Below are 26148 nucleotides of genomic sequence, written 5' to 3'. Positions count from 1 at the left end.
CATATTATTGACATTCCCTTCCAAGTGAAAAAGTTAGAATGGGCATAGCCTAAATACCCCTAAAGAGTAAGAGAAAGATCAAAGGTGATGGTGGAGTTATACAGAGAAGGTAGGAATTAGCAAGTGAGAATGAGGGCTGAATAGTTACATTGATATTTCTTTTAGTCTCTAGAATCTTAGAGCAGCTAGAAGCAAAAACCTAAAATTGTGCAATTGCAACCCATACCAAACTCTGAAATTTGTTCTATGACTAATTGTTGCAATGTGCTTCGAAATTTATTGCTTTTTTGTATATATGTTATTTTATATATATATGAAAAGATATATAATGTACTTAATGTTCAAAAACAAAAAGATGTGAGCAGAGATTGAAAAGAGATGAGGGAGTGAGTCTTGTAGATACCTAAGGGTAACCTACATTTTTTCCATTAAAGGTAGTGTCTTACTCTGGATTTTAAAATCCTGAAATATGTCACAAGGAAAGCAAACCTTAAGCAAAAGTGGTGAGAGAGACTATATAAATAAAGACTCGAGCAAACATCTAATTAAACTGGGGGAAAAGCATAGGTAGTAATGTTATTATTCAAACATACAAGGATTTTCAGAACAAAATTTTTACTTTGACCTAGAGATTCCAGAACTAGTTGATATCCTGGAACTGCAAAGTAGTTCTTTATGTGATAAAATATCAATAGTGAAAAATACATCACTATTAAATCAATGCTCTACAATAATACAAGATATTTGAATACACAAAATTGAACTATAAACCAATTGTTATTGTAGAAAAAGCTATAAATTCACCGTCTTAAAACTTTAATACATCAAGGTCAAGGTGAGAGGATAAGGGAGCATTCTAGGTAGAGGGATTAAGATGTAGTCTGAAAGTACAGTATTCTGTAGCTGGAATATGAATTGCCTTGCGGTGATTCATTGGAGATAAGACCATAAAGATAAACTGAAACCAGTTTTCCATTTGAGTCATACCAAGGAATTTCATTATGCCATTAGAAGATTATTATTTTGATTGCATTTTCCTTTCTTTTTTTTATTGTATTTTAGAAAGGTAATATGGGGATTACACTGGAAAATGTGAGATTTTAGGCATTGTGTTGCATTAGAGGCTATTTTAAAATTGTCTAAGAGAGAATGATGAGGATCTGTATTAGAAAAGTGACTATAGGGATGAAGAGAATATTGGCTAATTATAGAATGAGTCAGTGGGGGTTGGTGAATGATTGTATATTAAATAGGAGGAAACAAGTAAAATCAAGGGTTATACATTGGGCAACTGGATGGATAATGATACAATTAATAGTATTCAGAAAACCTAGTATCCTGGGAACTTCTATTTCCAGTTGTGGCATAACCTTGCTTCTAAGGATAACATAGTTAGATATATTATTTTTTAATTGAAAATCTGACAAGATAATGGGAACAACCAGGCCAATTTCTAAGAGAAAATAGGAACTCAGAGAGGTAAACAGAGCATACAAATACTAGAGCTCTTTTGTCCTGAAGGAATTTACAAATTCCTGCAAACCTGGGCTTTGAATTTGGTGAACTAAAGAAGTGAAGGAAACAGAGTTATAATCTGACTCTGTCTAAAGTGGTAAGAATGACAGATGGCACACCGTGTGATAAACTGGGACCCCAGAGGGCTTTACTCTTAAGATAAGGGTGAATTAGAAGTAAATCTACACACATTTTCACATGCACCCCTCCCCTCCAAGAACTGCAGTGACGTTATCTTGTTAGGTAGATGGGCATGGGGGAAGGAGAAAAAGATTAAAAAGCTGTCTCTGAGAGGGCCTCAGGAAAATTTGCAGCCCTGATTTTCATTATCTGAATGATACAGTGACACTCAGGATGTGACTTTGTGGTGATATCCCTAGGCACCTGGCAAAAGCAAATGAAAATCCATACCAGAGGAAGATATCATCCTAAGCTTCATAGATGCCTTTTTTCAAAAGCAGTGACCAGTACATAGTAAAAGGCAACCAAATATAAAAGGAAACAAAGCATTGTAAGTGAAATAGCCCAGTAACAAGAGTCAGGAAAATCAGACAAAATTTTTGAAAACTGTTTGTTGGAATTATTAGACAAAAGTTAAAAAAAAAAAAACTACTATATTTATTGTGGCTAACAAAATAAAAACCAAACTTGAAAATATCTACAGGGAACAGTAAACCATAAAATATGATCTATTAAGTTAAAAATATGAACTGGAACTTCTAGTAATGAAAAATACAATTCCAAACCCAAATCATTCATCAAAAAGTTTAACTATAGTTTAGATACAAGTGAAGAAAGCATCAGTAAATAAGATGTGTCTGAAAAAATAATCCAAAGTCCAGCACAGAGTCAAAAACAAAAACGAAACAAAACAAGCAATAAAATATTTTAAAAACAAAATAGAAGTTAAGAGATATGAGTTTAGAATGACAAAGGCCAAGTTAAATTTAACCAGAAGAAGATACATAATTGGGCAAAGGCCATTTTAAAAGAAATATTAGTTAAGACTTTTCCAGAATTGATGAAAGGCATTTTTTTAGAAGTTTAATAAATCCAAGCAGAATAAATAAAGGAAATTCACACTTAGTCACATCATAGTGAAACCGCAAAATGCTAAAGACAAAGAAGACAATAATAGAAGGAAGTGAAGAAAAAAAAATACCTTCAAAGAGCTATACTTAGGCTGTCAACTTTTTCAACAAAACAATGGAAACTAAGAGACAAGAGAGTGCTTTCTTCCACGTGTTGTAAGAAAATAATCGCTGACCTAGAATTTTATAAAAAGCAAAAATATCTTCATAAAATAAGGGAATTTGACATCATCTGTCTCAGGCAGTCATGAAGGTTGTACTTTAGGCAACAAAGAAAATGATCCAAGATAGAAGACGTGGGGAATAAGAAGGAATAAGTCTTCATATTGTCAAGTATCGGAAAATAAAACTTGACATACAAAATTGATTCTGTGGTAGGGGAGCCCCTTCAGTTTCTCTCCCTCAGCAGCTCTTCTGACGGGACCTGATGTGACTGCAAAATAGTGAGCACAAACATGCCAACAGCCCACCCACCACAGGCCAGACCAGATAACCATGAGCGTGAAGACATGATCTGCAGCCTGATAGCTCCTGGTGACACCCGCAGCCACACAACTCCCCCACCCCTCTTGGTGCAGCTTTTCCTTTAAAACCACAAGCTGTCAGAAAGAGTGTTGGAGCCATTTTTCCTTTCTCTTGTACTAGCAGATTTCACTGGCTCCCACCTGCCTTTGCTCTCTGTTTCTTTCTCTTTAGCAATAAACTATTAAGCTTTAACTCGCTGTCTCATATGGAATCCTTTAGTGACCCCGTGCCTAACGCATATAATAACAATAATTATTATTTCTTATAGGATTAAAAAGTATTAGATAATCTAAATTATATAAAATAATTTATTAGTTGACAGGTACTAATTGGAGTAAAAGTATTCTAAGGTCATCTGGGAGGAGGAACAGGTATTAATTTACTCTTAACTTTCATAAAATAATTGTGTATTGTATTTCCTAGGAAAAGCACTAAAAGAACAGAAATGGGAAGCAAACAATTTTCCAGTAGAGGAAAATAGTGGAATAAGTTTTAAAATTACTCAGTCTAACTAAAAGGAAAGAAAAAATACATAAAAGGTGGTACAAATAGAAAGTACAACATCATAAAATGTTAGAATTAAACCCCCAAATAGCAGTAATTTACTGGTTTAAATGAACTAAATGCTCCAGTTCAAAGACCAAGATTGTCAGACTAAACAAAACAAACAAACTAAAGAAACAAATGATGATAAATATTTAAGGTGAACGAATGTAAAAAGATATATCATGCTAATGCTAACAAAAAGAAAGCTGGCATAACTAAAATAGTAAAATTACTAAACATAAAGAGATATATCACATCCTGATTAAAGGTTCAACTCATGGGAAAATAGAACTGTAATTTTGTTTGTACCTAACAAAACAGTCTCAAAATATACAGAGTAAAAATTGATAACAACCGTAAGAGAATTATACAAATCACAATCACAGTAGATTTTAATATACCTGTTTCAGTAATTGATAGAACAAGTATAGAAACACCCAGAATACTGATGCAACATCCTAAAGAAAGTGTTAGATTTCAGTTATGTATAAAAAAGTATATCATGATCTTGTTGGATTTATACCAGGATCCCATGATGGTTTTTTTAATAACTTTTTTATTGTATAATATACCATATATACAAAGCAAAGGAATAAAAAAGGAATAGTTTCCAAAGGACCCGTCAACAAGTAATTACAGGACAGATCTCAGAGTTTTGTCATGGGCAACCACATGATCCTCTCAGATTTTTCCTTCTAGCTACTCCAGAATATTGGAGGCTAGATGAAATAAATACTTTTCTATAATCACAATTGACTTTTTTGTGTGTGAAAAATAACATATGTACAAAAAAGCAATAAATTTCAAAGCACAGTGCCACATTAGTTGTAGAACATATTTCAGAGTTCAACATGCGTTACATTTTCACAATTTTAGGCTTTTGCTTTTAGCTGGTCTAAGATACTGGAGACTGAAAGAGATATCAATTTAATGATTCAACAATCATTTTCATTTGTTAAATCCCATCCTACATGACGTTTTAACATTAGAAAATCAATCCATGCGATACTATTACAGATTACAGGGGAAAAATCTTATGGTCACCTCAATAGAAACAGTAAAAGCAGTTGATAAAATTCAGTGACCAATCATGATTTTAAAAAGACCAAAATCTTAACAAACCAGGATTGACAGATAACTTCTTAAGTGTATCTAAGAAAAAAACTGTAACAAATGTCCAATCATAATTAATGGTTATGCACTAAAAGCTTTTGCTCTGGGGGGTGCGAGGGTAGTTCGCTGGTAGAATTCTGTGCCTGCCATGCAAGAGACCCGAGTTCGATTCCCAGCCCACGCACTTCCCAAACAATCAAAAACAACAAAAAAAAAACCAAACCAAAAAAGAAAAATTCAACAAATGGTGCTGCAGTAAGGGGATACTCACACGGAAAAAGAATGAAATGCGACCCCCACCATACAGCATACCAAAAAAAAAAAAGCTTTTGCTTTGTAATCAGGGACAAGACAAGGATGCATGCTATCATTTCCAACCAGCACTGCACCAGAGGTCCAAATTAGTGCAAAAAGGCAAGAAAAATATATAAATAAAATAAGATTGGTAAGGAAGAAACAAAACTGTCATTGTGACAAATGATATGATTGTGTACATAGATAATTTAAAAGAATCTCAGAGTTTAACAATGTTGCTGGCACATATCAACATTAAAATTTATTGTATTTTAATGAATAGAATGGTTAAAATGAAAATTTAAAAATATATGTCATTTTAAATAGCATTAAAATGTCAAATACATAGATTACTAACAAATGATGTGTATGATTTCTATGGGGAGGCTGTTGTGGCTAGAGCAGAGTGAGTAGGGTTGATAATAATAGGCAGTAAGGTCTGAGAGGTAATCAGAGTCAAAATCATATTGGTCCTTGGAGATAATTAAGGACTTTGGCTTTTACCCACAGAGGTTGAAGCCATTGAGAATTTTGATCAGGGGAGTAAATAAAGGAGTTATTTAAAGGATTAAAACCTAAAGAGGGTGTGCTGGTTCAAAACTATTATGTACCCCAGAAAAGACATGTTTTACTCCTGATCCAATCTTGTGAGGCCAACCTATTGTTTAGGGTGGGAAACTCTGAATAGATTGTTTCCATGGAGATGTGACACATCCAGATGTAGGCGTAACATTTTGATTGGATTTCTTCTGAGGAGATGTGATGCACCCAATTATGGGTGTGACCTTTTGTTTAGGTGGAGAAGAGACTCCACCCATTCAAGGTGGGTCTTAATTAATTTACTGGAGTCCTTTAAAAGAGGAAACATTTTGGAGAAATCTCAGATATAGATGCTTGGAGAGCCGACAAAGGCAACTTGAGACCCAGACGTTCGGAAATGCAGAGCCCAGCAGATGTCACTGTGTGCCTTTCCATGAGATGCTAAGCAAGCCAGAACCTGGAGAGCCAAGGAAATCCAACAGGTGAAACCCAGCCCCAGAGAATCCAAGTTGAAGAATCCCCACAGGAAACAAAGGCTGAAAGCAATGGAGCCCAGGAGCAAAGGATCAGCAGATGCCAGCCACGTTCCTTCCCAGCTGACAAAGGTATTCCCCATTGCATCACCTTTTTTTAAACATGGGCAGGCACCGGGAATCGAACCCAGGTCCTCAGGCATGGCAGGCAAGCATACTTACCACCTGAGCCACCATGGCCTGCCCTGCATCAGCTTTCTTGAGTGAAGGTAACCTCTTGTTGGTGCCTTAATTTGGACATTTTCATGGCCTTAGAATTGTGACTTGTAACTTAATAAATTCCCCCTTTAAAAGGCATTCCATTTCTGGTATATTGCATTCGGGCAACTTAAGTAAACCAATACAGGAGGATATGGGTAGAATCCTGAAGACCAGCTAGGAGGCAGGAGAGATGATGGTGGCTTGCATAGGATGATGGTGATGGCAGTGGTTAGAAGTAATTGGATTCTGTATAAATTTTGAGGATATAGTCAATAGAATATGCTGATGTATAGGATGTCAGGTGTGAGAGAAAGAGAGGAATTAAAAAATGACTCAAGGTTTTTACTAAGGAACAGGAACAGTGGATTTGCTCTTAATGGAAGTGAGGAAGGCTAAGGGTAGAGAAAATTTATGTGAAGATTAGCAGTTCAGTTTGGGATGGGGTCATTTTTTTTTTAAACTTTTTTTATTAATTAAAAAAAGATTAACAAACAAAACATTTAGATATCTTTCCATTCTACATATAAAAAATCAGTAATTCTTAATATCATCACATAGTTGCATATTCATCATTTCTTAGTACATTTGCATTGATTTAGAATAAGAAATAAAAGGACAACAGAAAAAAAAATAAAATGATAATAGAGAAAAAAAAACTATACGTACCATATACCTTACCCCTCGCTTTCATTTACCACTATTTCAAACTGAATTTATTTTAACATTTGTTATCCCTATTATTTATTTTTATTCCATATGTTCTACTCTTCTGTTGATATAGTAGCTAAAAGGAGCATCAGACATAAGGTTTTCACATTCACAGAGTCTCACTGTGAAAGCTGTATCATTGTTCAATCATCATCAAGAAACATGGCTACTGGAACACAGCACTACATTTTCAGGCAATTCCCTCCAGCCTCTCCACTACATCTTGAACAACAGGGTGATATCTACTTAATGCATAAGAATAACCTCCAGGATAATCTCTCCACTCTGTTTGGAATCTCTCAGCCATTGACACTTTGTCTCATTTTACTCTTCCCCCTTTTGGTTGAGAAGGTTCTCTCAATCCCTTGATGTTAATTCTCAGCTCATTCTAGGGTTTTTCTCAGTCCTTTGATGCTGAGTCTCAGCTCATTCCAGGATCTTTGTCCCATGTTGCCAGGAAGGTCCACACCCCTGGGAGTCATGTCCCACGCAGAGACGGGGAGGGTGGTGAGACTGCTCATCATGTTGGCTGGAGAGAGAGGCGACATCTGAGCAACAAAAGAGGCTCTCTTGGGGGTGATTCTTAGGCCTAAATTTTAAGTAGACTTGACTTATCCTTTGTGGGGTTAAGTTTCATATGAACAAACCCCAAGACTGGGGGCTCAGCCTATAGCTTTGGTTGTCCACATTGCTTGTGAGAATATAAAGAATTCAACTTGGGGAAGTTGAATTTCTCGGGGATGGGGTCATTTTGAAATGCCTAACCAACATTCACCTGCAGTTGTTGGTAAGCAATTAGATATGCAGTCTGGAGTTCAGGGAGGAGAACCTGGTGGGAGATTTGAACTTGGGAATCATCTGCAGAAAGACAGATTTAAAATTTTAAAAAAGGATGAAATCTTTAGAGGTAGTGAGGAAATAGGTCTAAGAATTGAGTCCTGGGCACTCCAACATTTAGAGTTCAGGAAGGAGACAATGAAGCAGAAAAACTGGACTAACTGGGTGGGGTTGGGGGTGTTGAGATGGGGAGAGTGGTGCAGAAATCAGCGTTTTCCATTCTGAGACATGACTTCCCATTCTAGCTACACACAGACAAGGGACCCCCTCTTTCTCTGTGTGGATAAATGAATGCTGCTGTACTACAAAATTACTGACTGTATTTCTCAGCATTTCACACCTAAGGACACGAAGTTTTTTCAGCGTATTAATCCTACTGTAGCCATACAGGCAAATATAGTATACTTATATATAAATAACTATAAATAGATTTAGTATATATAAATTTAGTATACTTATATAGTATAGTTCAGTATACACAATGGTCTCTACTGGTGATTCGTTTGTCATCTTGAAGGTTGTTTTCTCATTGCCTTCCTCCTATTCAGGAATATGATTTATTGGTAGTAGGAAGATAAACCACAGCCAGGGGAGCTAACCTCTTTTCCTCTAGATGCCTTAAATAAACATCCCCTCACTCTGTCCTGTCATTCACCTACTTCAGTTCTGAAGTGAAATGAAGCCTAGAAAAGATTTTCCAGGAACTTGACAAAGACTAAGACATATTTTACTAATTCAAAGGTCTCAGAGCCCTACTTCCACCCTTGAAGAACTGTTTGCTTGTTAGAGTATTAAAAGTGTTCTAGTTGTAGCATATCAATACCAAGATGCTTCTGTTATTTCCTAACAGGATTAATAAGATACAGAGAAGTTGGATCTGTTACTGATAAAATTTTCACATTATATTATGATCATTTGGGATTCATACATAAACTGGCTCCAGATTATTTTGAAGCTGATGGGTCGCTTTCATCCCTTGGAAGTTCTAAAGGTATTTTTGGAAAGGTCCGTGATATAATGCATGGAAACAATTTGCCTTGTTTTACGAATAGATACCACAGTCTATACAAATATTAAGAAGGATATTTCATTGAAACAAACTCCTTTTAATGCTTTTTGGTTTACTCAATTAAAGGAAAAAATCTCCATATGCTAAGACGTATCTTCCAACATCTCCTTCTACATATCCAGGGTTATATAGATTTAATTCTATGCAGAATATCTTCATGCAAATATCTTCCCAGAAAAACACCCCAGATACTCTAACTTGGATCTGTTACTCCCAGTGCAGATCCATGGTGGGTTTGGTTGTCTGCCTTCCAAGACGGGCCTTGAAGAAGAATGAGTTCCGTGTTTCTACTGCTTCACCTTACTTCTTCCCTATTAACCCTGCTCCCCAGTTTCTTCCTTTTTTAATACTAACATAGAAAAGAACTACCTTCTTCATAGATCATACTAGATATAGATTTTTTTATCATTTTGTGTATAATTCACCACTTGTGAAGATACATATGTCCTAAGCACTTATCTTTGGGAAAATACAGTCATGAAAATTAATATATACCAATATATCACAGAAGAATCATATTTTCTGACTGGGACATAATAAAACCTGCTCTTTGATCTAAAAGAAACAGAATGATGGATGAAACTAGTTTTAAAATTGGATTCCAATATTACCAGTCTGAGGCTGTGGTTAAAGGGATGATGTTTTAGCTTTCCCTCTTTGAGATATGTGCAGGTGTGAAGATGGGAACTTCCAATATGAGATAAAGATGTCATCAAGTGACACCCTGTGTTGATGCCTGACTCTGTGTGTAGAATCTGCATAAGCACAAAGTGAACTATGTGAGAGAAATGGTAGAACTAACAAAAAGAAACAACTACTCAACTTTTTACTACTTCACAATTTCTAGAAAATGTCTTAGTTCTCTCATGTGAAAGCTTACATTACTGAAAACAAAAGTCTGTAGGGAAAAAAAAGTCTGTAGGGATTATTATACTCAAGATTAGTTCAAAGAACTCATACTCAACAATATAATCCATCCCTCCCCAAACAAACTATTCATGCATCCTCTGGAAAAAAATAATTGCTAACCCTTATTTGGCTCTTACTGTGTTATTTATACCGTTGTGAACTCTTAGTCTTTATAATAGCTTTTTATTCCCACTTTATTTGAGAAAAGTGCAGCACAGAAAGGCTAAATAATTTACCCAAAATTGCACAATTAGGAAGTTATAGAATGAGGCATCGATCCCACGCAAGCATGGCTGCAGGCCTATGCTTTTTGCAAGTATACTGCCTTTCACTGGACTTGAGCATACTGGTGATGAAATGCTTCTGTGCCCCAAGGCTAGAATTTCATACCAAATTCTAAATAATTTTCAACCTTTTTTCATAATTTTTGAGAGTTCTCAAATATTCTGCTCTGTCCCACATTTATTCTCCTTGCATCTCTTTCCCCCTTACTCCCCTTTTCAATGGGTTCCCAAATTTAAGAGACTAGGAAAAAAGACATGACAAGAAATGAATCTTAAAGGCATTATGTATTGGGTGTGCTCCCAAGAAGTCTGAACTACCTACCCCCCAGTTTTTGTTCCATAGCAACAAAATCAACCCCAACATCCCCTTTGTGGCCTGTCTCCACCTTTCTTTTCACACCTAAAATTTCCCAAAACTAGATAGGATTGGGACTGGAGAAGGGTGTATTAAAAAGAAGACTTATGGGTCAGAAACCAGGCCAAAGTTTCTTCTGTTCATTGCAAGGGAAATCCTCATGAATCACAGAAAATAATAAGAGCATATGCGATCTGAATTGGGAGAGCCAGGCAGAAGTTGCTCCGAATCACTAGAACAAGACGGGGAACAGAAGCTTTTATGAGGGGAGAGCTACTTTGCAGTCCCTTCCCAGAATAAAACTCCAAATAAGAACACCAGTTCTAGAATCTGCACCTCCAGACTCTTCCCTACAACACAGTGGAACTTGAATTTCCGTTTACCCTTCCACTTCAGCCTTTGGACACAGGAATCTCAGTCTGAATTGGAATAATCAGAATTCCTTTTCCTCCTCAACAGAAAAATACATTTCCCCTTGCATACACATGGCTATTCAAACAGAATGTATTGAAATATTACTCTAGCTGATAAGAAAAACTGTATTGTTTTGATATGAACTATAAATAAATCTATCTACATTTTGTTATCATTGAAACTGTTTCAATATAATACTTCCTTTTTTTTTTCTTTTCTAGTTTCCTGACATGGGCTTTGAGACTGCACTTGCTCCACAGTATATCTCCTTAAATGAAATGATCTTTTATGCATATGTACCTGTGACTGACCCTAAGGAAAGTATATATACCAAGACATTCAACAATATTCACTTTGGAAAAATTATATACTCGAGGTAATGGTTTGCATCACATTTATTTAGATTGCATACTGATTTCTAGATTCTAAATTTTGACCCTACTTTTTGAGTAATTTTCTTGGTCAAATCAAATAAGTCTTTTTTTTCTTCACACCCCACAAGGGCAAATATATTTGTAAACTCCAAGCTGTTTTGCATGATGTCCCAATTTGAGAAACTTGGGGCCATTTATTTCAGCACTATCAGGCCAAGCTATAAAAATACATGTTTGCCATGTTAGAGATCAGAAATATTCTGGGCCAAGATGAATACTGCTTATCCACAGTTTTCACTCATACGGCATTTCATGTATGTCCTATAGACAAGCACATCTAACATAGGGGGGACCATCTTGTATGGACTACTGCATGGCAGAGAATGCAGAATTCTCATGAACACTTTTACAGAGATCAGCAAGAGCCAATAACCCTTAAAGCTACCTCAGGCCTAAAAACTTTATTTTAAAGACAATATGAATCCTACAACACCAAAAATCTAACAAGCAGAAAAGAGAATGATTTCAGGTTACAAGAAATTCACCCTGTCCCAAGAGTGGTGGGTCCTATTCTTCCAATGGGTTAAAATTTGTACATTATGTATGTATTGAGCTGTCAATACACATCTTGTCCCATAGCTAATAACAGCATGCACTATGGGGCAACTCACTCAAAGGCAGAGATGAAGATGGGAATTAAACATAATCTAATAAATGCCAGAAGTTTTTTTTTCCACAAAGATTGTAGAATACTTCTTTGACTCTACAATCTGAGAGACAGACACTTTTCTGTCTCTCAGAAAACTATCAGCCTCCAGAATTATTTTATGTTATGGATGACTTTTATATGTGTGCTATCCGATCACTTGTTTTGTTATATAGGCATGTTCTTATAGAAAACTCATAGAATCACATTTTAAAAGTTCACCATATGATTAATTTCATATCAATTAAGATTAATTTTTCATATTTGAATTATTTTTAAGTATATACTCATTCTCTTAAGGATCAGAATATTTGAAAACTAAAACAGCACACTCGAGAATCAGATTCAGTAACAAAAACTTTGCTCTATTTACACAGAAACTAGGGAATGGGCAGCTCCAATGCCAGAAATATGAACAGCCAGGAACAGAAAACTGGCAAGAAGTGGAATTTCAAGTGGACAAGTCAAGGATCTGGCAGCCCAAAGTTAAGAGGTCTTCTATAGGCCGAAAACAGATATCTAATAGTCAGGTAGTTGGTGCAGGCAGAGCCATTCGTTCATTTATTCCACAAATAGTTATCTTACATTTTCTATATGCAAAGCACTAGGGTAGGTGCTGTAAGAGAGCAGTGACCAAGACATCCAAGCCCCTTTACTCCTCAAACATAGTCTAGCACAGAAAGCAGGCAACTAAGTAGTTACAACTGAGACAAATCTACAAGAGAAAAATATAGAACATTGGGGTAGTTAGGTTCAGGTGTCAACCTGGCCAGGTCTTGATGCCCCATTGTTCTGTTTCAGTTGGCTTAAATCATCAGTATGTGAAATTCATCTATGGCTGTTTACAGTCCGTGAAGGGGAGTGCCTTCCATAATGAGTGCGGATTGATTTAATTAGCTAGAGGCTTAAAAGAGAGAGGTTAAAAGAGAGCTCAGCAGCTCAGAACACCCTATCTCAGCATTCACAGCTCATCCCAGAAGTTTGGAGATGCAAAAAGGAATCATCCCAGGGAAGGCCTTTTGGCCCCAAGCCAGGAGAGAAAGCCAGAGGACCTTAAATGTGCCTTAAATGTAACAGAGAGCCTTAGATGAAAGCTAATTGTCTTTCCTCTGAAGAACTGTAAACTTAACTAAATAAATCCCCCTATTCAAAGCTGATCTGGTGTTCCACATTCTGGCAGATTTAGCAAACTAAAACAAGCATTAAGAGAATATTTTCCTGGAGGTTGTGACCTCTTTGGGAAGATCTTGGAAGGTTTCTCAGAGGAAGTGGTGCTTAAGATGAGATCCAATGAATAAAAATGGAAGGGTCAGGGTAAAGTTTCCAGGCTGAGAGAACAGCATGTAAAAGGTGGATGAACAGCATGTAACAGCTAGATGGAGCATGTTGTATTTGAGACACCAAAAGAAAACAGGAATGACTTCAGTGCATTGAACAAAGGAGAGATCATTTGAGAGAGTGGAACCAAGTCAGGTAGGGCTTTTAAAAGTCTCACTGAATAATTCAAATTTTATCCCAGAGACTGGGAAACCACTGAAGGCTTTTATGTGGGTGAATAACCAGATTGATTTATGAATAATTTGTTTATTGAATAAGCCGGATAGGACAACTTTATTTTTTTCTCTTACTGTCTCTTTAAATCCATTCTTAGCTTTATCTCCTTTTCTACCTCCAGATGAAATAACAAGTCCCACAGTTTGTCTCTTAAACAATAAACAAATATTTCCTTGGTTTTAAAGATTCTAAGCCACTCTAATAATCACAACTCCATTTCTGTCCAGTGCGTTAAAGAAACTTCTCACCCAATTTAAATTTGTTTCCCAATCCCCCATTTGGGTCTTACCCAGACTGAGAAGTCTGGAGTGTGGAAAAGTGGAGCGTTTCTCACTCTTTCTCACTACTTTCTAGCTTATAACCTCCTTCCATCATAGTTTGTGGTTTCTACCCCTTCCAGAGTTGGGGTGAAAGAACGGAGTTGAAGTAAAAGGGCAAATGATAGGGGCTTCCAGAGTCCTATTATGGCAATGCAACTCTTCCAACAAGTTATAACTATCCCCTTCACATCTAGACCTCTGGACATCTACCATGAGGTTCCCTTCACTTCTTCAGCAGTCCTCCCTGGCAGCATTCCTTTTCTTTCCTGCCTTCCCATGAGCTGTGGTAGGACTTGCCCTATGCCAAGCTCAGTGGAGTATGTTTTGCCCCTGGAAAGGAGATCCCCCATTTTCCAGATGGTTCAGCTGATAGAGACAGAGATGGAAAATATGAGAGTTAAGTGACATGAGGATAATGTAAAAAGATCTAATAAACCTACATTCTAAATTAGATAGGGGATGATATAGAGAATAGGACAGCGGCAATAATAAAAAAGATAATGACTAAGAATTTTCGTAACGACTAAGTAGTAAAGATAGTAATTTTCAGATTCAAGAAAATCAGTAAATCCTAAGCAGGATAAATATAAAGATATCTATATATATGCAATATAGTGAAATTAAAGATTAACACGGCAAAAAGAGGGGGAAAATCTATATTAAAACACAAATTGTTCAAAGGAATGACATTTAGATGGAGATCTGAATTTTTAATGCCAACAGTGGAAGCCAGGAACCAGTGATATTTTATCTTCAGTGTGCTGAGAGAAAATAACTGCCAAAAGAAATGACTACTCCAGGTGAAATTATTGTTCAACAACAATGAAGGAAATAAATATGGTAATGTGATAGTGGCAGAGAGTTAAAAGGACAAGCCAAGCCAAGAGGCAAAGGAAGAGCTTTCCAGGCAAAAGAAATTGCAAGTGCAAATTCAATGCAAGAATAAGTTTGGGTGTATTTAATAAAAAATAGGCCAATGCAGACGGTGCATAATAAGATAGTATGGTGGAAAAGTCAATAAGGAAGAAGGCAAGTGCCAGGTCATTTAAGATATTTTAGACTGCATGAGGAGTTTAATTTTTATTCTTGGTGCCAGGGAAAACCATTGAAGAGTTGGTAAATGATCTAATTTATATTTTTGAAAGATCACTCTGAATGCTGTGAAAAGTATGGGGCAGGGCGAGAATGGAAATTACCAGGCCCCTTAGAAAGCTATTGAAGTAACATAGGTAAGAGATGATGGTGGCTGAAGTGGGTGCCCTCAAGAGCAGATAGGATTTCATGATGGCTTGGATGTTGGGGATATGATTAAGAAGGAATCAAGAAATAACTATACTGCCTGGATTTGACAGGTTGTTGACTTGAGATACAAAGAGGTAAACATTTTTAAATACATTTTTTTCTTGAATATAAAAGTAAGACATACTCATAGAAATTTCCTAAAAAAACAGACAAATATAAAGAAGAAAATTGAAATGACTGTTAACACTGAAGAAAGACTAATTACTCTTTTATATGCATTTTAACATTTTTCAACTTGCTTTTTTCACTTAGACATTATAATATGATCACTTTCCTTATTTAATTAAAAACTCCTTGTAAATGTCATTTTAATAGCTGCATTTAGTATACATAGATAATTTATCATCTACTTAATGAGGTAATGAACATCTTTATGTAGAAAGCTTTCCCTTCACTGTGTTTCAAGTTATTTCCTTAGGCTATAGCCATATCAGTAGACTTTTGGAATCAGAAGGAAAAATAATATTATAGTTTTTAACACATACTGTCAAATTGTTTTCCAGGAAGCACCAATTTACAATTCTATCAGCAGTGATTGAGTGCCTATCTCCGCTGAATTCTTACCACTATTGAACCTTGTTATATAAAAATATTTGCTAATTTCATAAGTAAAAATTGGCATCTTATTGTTGTAATTGGAATTCCACTGATTATTAATGAAGTTGAACAAATGTTGAGCGAATATTCATTTGTTACCATTTGTAGTATATTTTGTTTGGAAATTATCTGTCTGCAAAATTGCACGTAAGACACTATTTTATCCAAATTTTTTAATGTTTGTGGGTGTGTTTTTAGGAAAACTGGAACAGCTTACATAAGAAAGATAATGCAACATGGAACTCCTATAGGGTTTCTGTCCTCAGTTATTGCAGAAATTATAGACCCTTTTGGATTAGAAGACGTGAAGGAGAGCTCTTGTTTGTCTAGTTCCCTTTCCATTAGTAAGGATACAAGTTTCTTCTATAAACTTACTCTTCAAGGTAAGTATAATAAATGTCTCTCATGGCTAAAAATATATCTTATGAGAAGACCGTTATACTCATTTATAGAGTAAAATATTTTACATTTAAATCCAACTGATGATCTAAAGATGTCTATATAATTTAGGTTAATGTAGGAATTACTTATTTCTAATATAATAAAACCTAGCTATAATTTCACTGACGTTTCATCAAGAGTAGTGCCTAAGGTTTATTGTTCCTCAGAGGTTTTTTTTTTTTTAAGTTCCTCAGAGAAGAAAGAGAAAATAATAGTTCACGGGGATTTTGCCGTGAGAAATAAGTTTGAAATTACTGTTATACGGGATATTTCTATCTCAAAGGATCATACAATATATACATAGCAAACATTACAATATTTTATGGTAAGAGTTCGGTTTTACTCTGAGTACATGGGAAGCTATTGGAGGGTTCTGAACAGAAAGTGACATTATCTGACATTTTTTAACAAGATCAGTGGCTGCTGTGCTGAGAATGTACCAGGTAAGTGATGGTGAGGGCCAAGGATGGAAAAAGGGAAATCATTTAGGAGCCTATTGCAACGATCAGGTGTGAGATCATATTAAATGTAAAATACCTGTAACCCAAAGTGGAGAAATAAGATGGGCATTTTAAAATACAATTCTAAAGTACAGGGAAGAGGTCTGAACTAGAGATAAAAATTGGGGAGTTGTCAGCATATCACCTGGAAAATGAATATAGATAGAGAAAGCAAGAAGTGCCAGGTCTAATCCTTGGTATTCCAAATTGTATAGGTCAGGGAAATGGGGAAGAATCAGTAAAGGAAATTGGGATAGACTGTTTCAAGAGGAGAACTCATAAGAGTGCTGTCTCAGACATGCCGCTAATAGGTCAGGTAAAAATGAGGACTGAAACCTGGCCAGTGGTTCTGTACGAAAGTTATTGGTAAATTTAACAAAGACTGTTGAGTAGAATATTTTAGACAAATTTTCATTGAATGGGGTCAAAATTTTTGACAGAAGAGGAATTAAAGGTAGTAAGTAAAGGTAATTCTTTCAGAGAATTTTACTTTAAAGTGGAGGAAAGAAATTGTGTCAGTTGGAGAGAATGCTGGAAGTGATTTTTGATGGTTGGCTGAAAATGAGAGAAGTTAGAGCATGTATGCATAGTAAAGGGGATGGTGGAGTTCTCTTCGGATTCTTTTTTTTTTCTTCAGAGTGAGGAAGGTAGTATTGTTATTGATGTGTTTAGCGATTTTTCAAAACATTTGACAATGATAAGCAGCCTCCCTCTTCTTGAAACACCATCTTCCTCCAGCTTCCCTAATATCCACTTCCATGGATTTTTGTCTCTTTTGTGGGGTCTTTTCCCCTCATCGCCCCTTAAATGACAGTGTTCCTTAAAGTCCTGCTCTGGATCCTGTTTTCCTTCATATCTTCATGCTTTACTTAACAATCGATTAGTCACTTACTCAACAAATATTTATTAAGCACTTTTTATGTAATAGGCACTCCTTAGGCACTGGGGAAACACTGGCTTCATTATTCTTCTCTTGTAGAATCGCTATTAATATTTCAGGCATTTAGCATTTCTGTAGTGAAGTAATTCTTATAATTTCTTAGCCCTAAATCATTTTTTTTCCTACTGAGAATTTCACAGAATTAGTTTCCTAGTAAACATTATAGGATAGGTTTGTGCTTTAGGGAACAATGATAAACTGGTATAAAATAATTTTGATTGTAATCTGAAATCTGGCAAATATGTTCTCTGGTTAAGACTATAATTTAAAACCTCAAATAGTGTATTCATCAGTTATCAGCCAACCAACAAAAATCCCTTTCAACCGTCTCTCCAACTGACATAACTTCTTTTCTTAAGAGTATGGTTGCTGAACATGGGCAGTTTTATTTTAAACCAAATCTTTTCTGTTTTAGATCCAGATGTTCAGTCCTCATTTCAAGATTCAGATATAGAGAAGACTGTGGTGATTCCTGGTTACAGCAGCTTCTTGATCTTAAATATTATCGATGAATGGAATGCTTTAGCTATTGCTACCATGCCTAAAAGAGTACCATTCAATGTGACCTTTCATAAAGGCTCCTGGTTATTATTCAACTTTGGGCAGAGGAATGGACGAATGTGGAAAATATATTCAAAACATTGTAATTATTGGTTTCAACAATATGATGATTCATTATCCCTCAATGTATTAAAATACATTGATCTGGGGAAATATCATATTTTTAAAGTTAAAGTTATACCAAATGTGAAAGGTAAGTTTGTTTTTATTGAGAGACATCAAGAGAAGATACTTTTTTCTGAATGTGAAATATACTCTGAGATATCCTTTATCTTTGTTTTCCATTGTAGTTGGCAGTATAAGGAAATGATTCAACATAAAGGAGTGAATAATAACAGTATTCACTTCTAATTATTGAGCACTTAGTATGTGCTACGTTCTGTATTGTGTTTTTAGACATCTGTTTAATGCCTATAACTGCCCTAAAACACCGGATTATAATCCTCATTTTACAAAAGAGAGCAATGAGGTTAACAGCCCAAATTTACACAGGATTTTAGTTTAGATATTCCAGTTCTATGACAAAGAACTTTTAATTACTTTGATATTCTTGCATTTATTTCAATAATTTATTTAAGAAAAAAAAGACTCGATAGAATTCTATGCTTCCCCCATTTTTTTGGATATTTAGTTTTGAGTATTAAAATAATACAGAACATATTAAGAACACTGGGAAAATTACATACTACATACTAGAAAAAAATAAAGCAAAGAAAAATTACTAAATGAGTTAGAAAGGTAAGAAGGAAAAATGGAACGAAAGGAGGCAAAGAAAGAAGAAAATACTGACACCATAAATGTAGAGTATGGGGAACTGAGTTATCTCCCCACGAAAGATTAGTCTTAATCCATATTCCTGTGGGTCTGAACCCATTTTCAAATAGAACTGTTGAAGATGCTATTATTAGTTTAAGGTGTGGCAAAACTGAATGAGGGTGGGCCTTAATCCTACATGGCTGAATTTCTTATAAGTAAAGGAAATTGAACATGGAAGTAGGAGTAAGAAGCCAGAAGAAGCCAAAGAATGAGGCAGCTCACCATGTGATGAAAGCAGAGATGCAAGCCAAGGAACCCCAAGGATTGCAGTAATTCAACAACAGAATGCTACAGACTGGAAGAGAGCATGGCCTGTAGATACCTTGATTTTGGACTTCTAGCCTCCAAAAGCATAAAACAATAAGTTCCTCTTGTTTAAGCCATCCCATTGTGTGCTATTTGTTATAGAAGCTCTAGCAATCTAATACAAAGAGGGAACTCAAAGCCAAAGAAATTAGCCATTGTGTGGCTTCCTGAAGGGTATCAGACTCAGATACAGGACATATAGGACTAGGTTTTAATGTCCAAGAAGAAGACGTGGCTTTGGACCTTCCTACTTTACAGTAGGAAGTTGAAACTGATTCCATTAGAAAAATCTGGGGTCATCAAATTGTGAACAGAGGATTAGGAAACTTCTACCCATCACCCAAAGAAGCAACCAGGATCGTTATCATCTCCGATTGAGCTCAAAATGGGGAAAAAGAATCTCCTATTGGAAAAAAAAAAACACAAATTCCAAGACCTTATCACACCCAGAGCCTACCCTAAATGCAGGAATCCCAAGTTGAGAAATCATTAGAACACCTGAGCTCCAGCATAAGTATGCACAAAAGCCCTCCATAGGAATACTTCTATAACCCATGGTAACATGAACTTCCAAGAAAAATCAATAGCAGAACTGAACAGAATTTTAAAATTATATAAGGAAATGATTCAACATAGAGGAGAGTCAGCAATCTTAAGAAAAAGGAAAATTTAAACTTCAAGAACTTGAGATAATAGAAAAGCAGATACTATAAAATAAGTAGTGTAAAATGCTTTAATAGATAAAAGAAGATATATAAACCAGAATAAAAGGTCAAAATAGTAATTTTAAAGAGATCTGAAAACAGAACGAAATACAACTTATATAAATGAAAATTATAGGCTTTGAAAAAAATTGAAAGACATTTATTGACATCATATTGTGAACTAAGCATCCTGACCAACTTCCTTCTAAAACTCTTAGAAATTCTTTCCCATTGGTTATGTGATTAATTGTCCATATTTTCTTAAAGTAAAATTTTAGAGTTTTAATTCTATAGTTTTAACTTTCCACTTAATTATAATTTGTCTAGATGTTTCTTAAAGTAAAATTTTAGAGTTTTAATTCTATAGTTTTAACTTTCTACTTAATTATAATTTATCTAGATGTTGTCTTGATGTTTTGTAAGTGAGCACCTAGTTGTTCTAACGTCATTTATTAAATCATGTATCCTTTCTTCACTAATTTCAAAATATGGTTTTATCTTGGTACACAGTTTACCTATTATTTTGACCATTTCTGGATTTTTTATTCTGCTCCATTATTCCTCATATTTTGTCACCAATCTACAATGTTCTATGCATTTTAGCTATAAAATATGCCAAATTAGTTGTCCAAGGGCCCATAAGTTTTACTTAGACAGTTTTATGGAAGCAAATAGTAATCAGCAAATCAACTCATTGCTTCTTTGTGAAGAAAAACCTTGGCCTTGCTACCAACTTATGGTCCCTGGACTACCAGCATCAGCATTCCTTGGGTGCTTGTTAGAAATGCAGAATCTTAGGCTCCACTCCAGACTTGCTGAATCAGAATCTGTGTTTTAACAAAATCTCCAGTTAAAATTTAGAAAGCCCTGGCAAGATCATTTTGGTTTAAAGGAAATAGCTGCAGATGAGGTCTCAGGCTGTCATTTACTTCTTCTCAGCTCTGGTTTACTGATTAATAATGTTGGAAGTTAGACTAGATAGCATCTCAAATTCCTTTTTCCATTGAAGTACTTAGTATAGAGAGCTTGCAAACATGAGGCCTACAGACAAAAATTGGCCTGATGACATATTTTTGTTGCCTAGGAGTTTTCTTTTGGCAACAATTGACTGACAGCTCTTTAATTGAGCATGGACTCTTCAGGATTTTTACTGAGTTAACCAACTCAGTATAGCTAGTATTATCTGACTTACTTGTACATGCATTTGAGAACTTGGCTGAGGAATGAGGGATGGAGGAGAACAATATTTATGTGAGTAAATAGGAGAAAATGTTTCTGAACTTGGATTTTTCTAAGAACTTTTAAAGTTGTATATATAAATTGTTAACTGTATTTGTAGTCATTGTGGTGCCTTCATAATAGATTCTGTAGATGTTCTAAAATCTCATTAGCCAGTCATTATTAAATTGATTTTTAATTTCTTACTGTTTAATATTGACTGTTGACCTTCTTTCCATAGGTGTTCGAACACTTGAAGTACCATTACTGAAAGTAATAGTTGGCAATCCAACTTTGTTGGAAATTAAAGCTGAAGGCTCTTTTGATAATACTGATAGTTATCTCATGGAAATTTCTGTAGCAAGCAAAGATTTACGTCAAGTAAGATTTTCTTTAATTACCTAAAAATCTATTAAACACAGAAAATTTAGAATATGAACTAAGGAGAAAATACATAATCCTGCCTATGAGGGTTGACTAAGCTCTATCAACATTTGGGTATTTGAAAATGGCAGGGTGGTAACAGAATAGTATTTAGAAGAATGAGCACTTGAGCAGGTGACCAGAATTTGGATGTCACTTCTGGCACTGTCTCTGTGACCTGGGAAAGTTAGGAAAGTTACTTTACTGTGGCTAAGTTTCCTCATATATGAAGTAGAGTTGATAATAATAGTAACTACTTCATAGGATTGTTTTGAGAATTAAATGTGAAAATTCATGTAGGACATGTAAAAGAATTACTGACATAGAAATTGTTCAAAAATTAACTTACAAATATTTTTCTATTTCTCTTTTCTAAAAATGGGAGAACATTATATATATAATATATATATACTTATATATAAACTTATTATATATATACATTATATATATATACTTAAAATTTTTCTCTTTTCACCTAACTATATGTTTTAATCATTTTCAAGCCAATAAATATATTTCTATATACTTAAATTTTTTTATCATGAAAACATTCACATATAGACAAAAGTAGAACTTCCATATGCCCTTTACCCAGATTAAACATTGTGATACTTTTGTTTTATCATTCTAATTTTAAATTTTTCCTTTTTGCTTATATTCTGATGTATTTTAAAGCAAATTGGAGATATCCTGCCATTTTACTCTGTAGTGTGTTTGAATTTGAAAATTTCGAAGTTGACCAAGAAAGATTTGCCCACTATGTGATAGTAACATATAAGTATTTATTGGAGGCAATGCTTTTTACAGTGCGAGGCTGCAGGCACTCATATCAGAAATTCTCCAGGCCCTCATATCAGGAACTTTCCAGAGGCCAGCAGTGGGAGGACACCATCAGAGGAAGGGAGAAAAAGGAAAACTCCTAAACTCCTCAGGTAGAGGAGAAAGGAAAGATGGAGGGACAGTACTTATATGCCTAGGCGATGGCTTAGAGTCAGTATGAAGGAGAGCCTGTGGGCCAGAGACCTTCATGGGGCTGAAGTACAGAGTCTTATTTTGTCAACTGAGGCAGACGTGGGGGGCAAGATAACTCCAAATGGCTAAAAATAGCTTATTTGGACTATTTTTAAAAGAATCGGATGTATAAGAATTTGCGTTTGGTGTCAGTAGGTTTTTCTAATGGACCCAGGCTACTGTGACAAAGTAAACAACACACTGGACCACTACACAAAGGCCACCTTTGGCTTGTATATATAACACACATGTTTTATCACACATCTCTAAAAATATGTGTCCTGTCTCTCATAACCACAATACCATTATTGTACCCAAAACTTGTAAAAATATTTTTTTAGTATCATATAAAATCCAGTACATAATTGAATTCCCCAATTTTCTCAAAATTTTTTACAATTGGCTTGTTTGAATTGGATCCAAACAAGAGTCACCCAGTAAATTTGATTGTTTTCTTTCTGAAATCTCTTTTAGTCAAAGCAGTGCTCCTTCCATTTTCTTCCTCTGACATTGAATTATTGCAGAAATGTAATCAATTTTACCATAGAATGTCCAACATTCTGGATTTTTTTTTGCCATCTTATGTCTTATTTAACAAGTTTAATATACGTTCTCCCTTAACTTCACTACCAGAGCTACTACACCACTAAGGTTATTAATATTTCCATATTTCTTTAAACTGCAAAAATTCTTTAAAGCAGAATTTATTACATTTTGTTGATAGTTTGATATTGTTCAAGTATTAAGTATATTTACTGAGCCTGAATTCCTACCAAAACCATATTTTTATGAGATAATAGTAATTCCTAAATGAATAAAACTTTTCTTCAAAAATGTATGTCAATATAAATTATTTTACTGACACCATAAAAGCAAATATCAGGTACTCATCAGTGAATGAGGGAAGCCTCATCAGTCTGAGTTGGCTATAATAATGGTATTTATTAAATAAGTGCCTCTTGATCCTTGCCCATTTACAAATGTTTCCCACAACCAATTAGATCAGAATATTTCTTACTAGAAAAGAATGTTTTCTGTTATTATTTACTCTCAAACACACCTATATAGCCAAACTTATCACACATTTTTTTTTGTTGAAACTTCCTCTCTTAGTTGGTTACTTTAAATAACGTTCATTTATTTGGATGTTTCCAGGGTTCAACTTCACTGGCATTTATTGTCTGGGAGGCATCGACTGAGTGTTTTGTTACAACAGTTGTGCCAATATTGAAAAGCAGCTGTAGTTATCTCAGATCTATGCATCACATTCCTAATAAATTTATCCCACTGGAAGACTGGATTAAAGGAGTTCACAGAGATAACCAGGGCTTTAATCTGATCAAAACTTTGCCGGTAAAAAGAAAATCTAAGGAGGATACTATGTTAAACAGAGTACCAATATTCCTCTTGTGTAATTGGCTGGCCATTTGGTTCAGCATTTCTCTTTCAAGATGCTGAAAACACTTCACAATTACTTTCATTCTTCATGTTATTTTGAGTTTGTAATGAATACATTTTTCTAAAATGTAAAATAATAGTTCTTGGTAACTTTGTCTTGTCGTTATTATCATTTTACACTATTTTGTGGTGGATTGATCTTGGGCTTCTGTGGTATATACAGCGATTTGCCTTTGTTCTGACTTATCCTAGTCTGATACCTTTTGCTCATTCCATTGTAATGTAATAATTTTAATTTCTGCCTTGTCAGAATCCACAACTCTTTTTTTTTATTGTATAGTATAACATATATACAAACCAAAGAAATAGAAAAGCAATGGTTTTCAAAGCACTCTTCAACAAGTGGTTACAGGCCAGATCCCAGAGTTTGTTATGGGCTACCATACATTTCTCTCATATTTTTCCTTCTAGCTGCTCCAAAATATAGGAGGCTAGAGAGCTTAAATACTTTTTTATCATCACAGTCGACTTTTTTTCCTTCTCTTCATTGTGAAAAATAACATATATACAAAAAAGCTATAAATTTCAAAGCACAGCACCACAATTAGTTGTACAACATACTTCAAGCTTTGACATGGGTTACAATTTCACAATTTTAGGGGTTTTTTCTAACTGCTCTAAAATACTGGAGACTTAAACAGTTATCAATTTAATGATTCAGCATTCATATTCATTTGTTAAGCCCTATCTTCTATGGATAATTCCACCATCATCTTTGATCTCTTTGTCCTCCTCCTTAGGGGTGTTTGGGCTATGACAATTATTATGAATTTTTCATATTGGAAGGGTCTGTCTCTAATATGGACTAGAAAGATGGAACTATCTGATGTTCTGGAGAGGCTGGGCTAGGTTTCAGGACTTATCTGGACCAAGGATCCATGGGGGTTGTAGGTTTCTGGAAAGTTACTCTAGTGCATGGAACCCTTGTGGAATCTTATAAATTGCCCTAGGTGTTCTTTAGGATTGGCTGGAATGGTCCTGGTTGGGGGTTGACACGTTGTGATAGGTAGCAAGGTCTACCCGAAACTTATGTAAGAACAACCTCCAGAGTGGTCTCTTAACTCTATTTGAACCCTCTGCCACTGATACTTTATTAATTACACTTCTTTTCCCCCTTTTGTCAGGATGGAATTGTTGGTCCCACAGTGCCAGGTCTGGATTCATCCCTGGGAGTCACTTCCCACATTGCCAGGGAGACTTTCATCCCTGGATGTCATGTCCCATGTAGGGGGGAGGGCAATGATTTCACTTGCAAAGTTGGGCTTAGAGAAACTGAGGCCACATCTGACCAACAAAAGAGGTCCTCCAGAAGTAAATTTAGGCATGCCTATAGGTAGTTTAAACTTCTCTGCTACCTACATAAGCTTCACAAGAGTAAGCCTCATGATCAAGGGCATGGCCTATTGCCTTGGATATCCCTAAAGTTTGACACATTATCAGGGGATTCCCTGATGCTAAGGTTTAATAGTTCCATATTCTTTCTCCCTTCCCTCAGGGGACTTTGCCAATACTTTTTGATTATCTGCTTAATCTGCTATAGGATATTTCCAGACATTACAATAATATATACAGGATTAAAGAATCTCTTTCTTATTCTGTGCTCCCTGTGTTTCAATCATTCAAATGAGCTATATAGATAGGTTGAATTAGGTTATCTACTACAGAAAATTTCAGTTCCAGATCAAATAAACCTTTCTTCCATTGGTCTCAAAGAGTATGTGTGGTTCTAAAATATAGACACTGTCTTCCTTACCCCTATGTTCTGAATTACTTTAACCCCAACCTGTTCGGCTTCATTCTTTTCTCTAAATTTCAGGTTATATATATAAAACAGCCTCTCAAAATCCAGAAATAATAATCACCACTCTGGACTTAATGTGTCTGCTCTAAAAGCTTACAATCTAGGCCCCTGTTTTCTTATAAGCATTTTCTAAAGGTGACCATCCATTGTTGTTTTTTTGTTTCTGGCTTATTTTGTCTCAC

At 35.3% G+C, this 26148-nt stretch overlaps 1 protein-coding gene across 12 annotated transcripts in view; it reads left to right on the top strand.

Annotated features, from left to right (window-relative positions):
• The window catches only part of CATSPERB (catsper channel auxiliary subunit beta), a 236133-nt gene that overhangs the window by 138199 nt on the left and 71786 nt on the right, over positions 1 to 26148 (top strand). For 11 of the 12 annotated variants that reach the window (XM_077123360.1, XM_077123361.1, XM_077123358.1 and 8 more), the window contains 6 exons: positions 8754 to 8908; positions 11156 to 11310; positions 15986 to 16170; positions 18084 to 18422; positions 21515 to 21654; positions 23863 to 24060. In XM_077123360.1, coding sequence (XP_076979475.1) covers positions 8754 to 8908; positions 11156 to 11310; positions 15986 to 16170; positions 18084 to 18422; positions 21515 to 21654; positions 23863 to 24060 — 1172 coding nt within the window. The remainder of the gene's footprint in view (positions 1 to 8753; positions 8909 to 11155; positions 11311 to 15985; positions 16171 to 18083; positions 18423 to 21514; positions 21655 to 23862; positions 24061 to 26148) is intronic. The other variant, XM_077123362.1, reaches the window with a different exon arrangement.

Source organism: Tamandua tetradactyla, chromosome 12 (genome assembly GCF_023851605.1).
Source record: "Tamandua tetradactyla isolate mTamTet1 chromosome 12, mTamTet1.pri, whole genome shotgun sequence".
Taxonomy (NCBI): Eukaryota; Metazoa; Chordata; class Mammalia; order Pilosa; family Myrmecophagidae; genus Tamandua; species Tamandua tetradactyla.
This window is presented reverse-complemented; position numbering and strand designations above follow the sequence as displayed.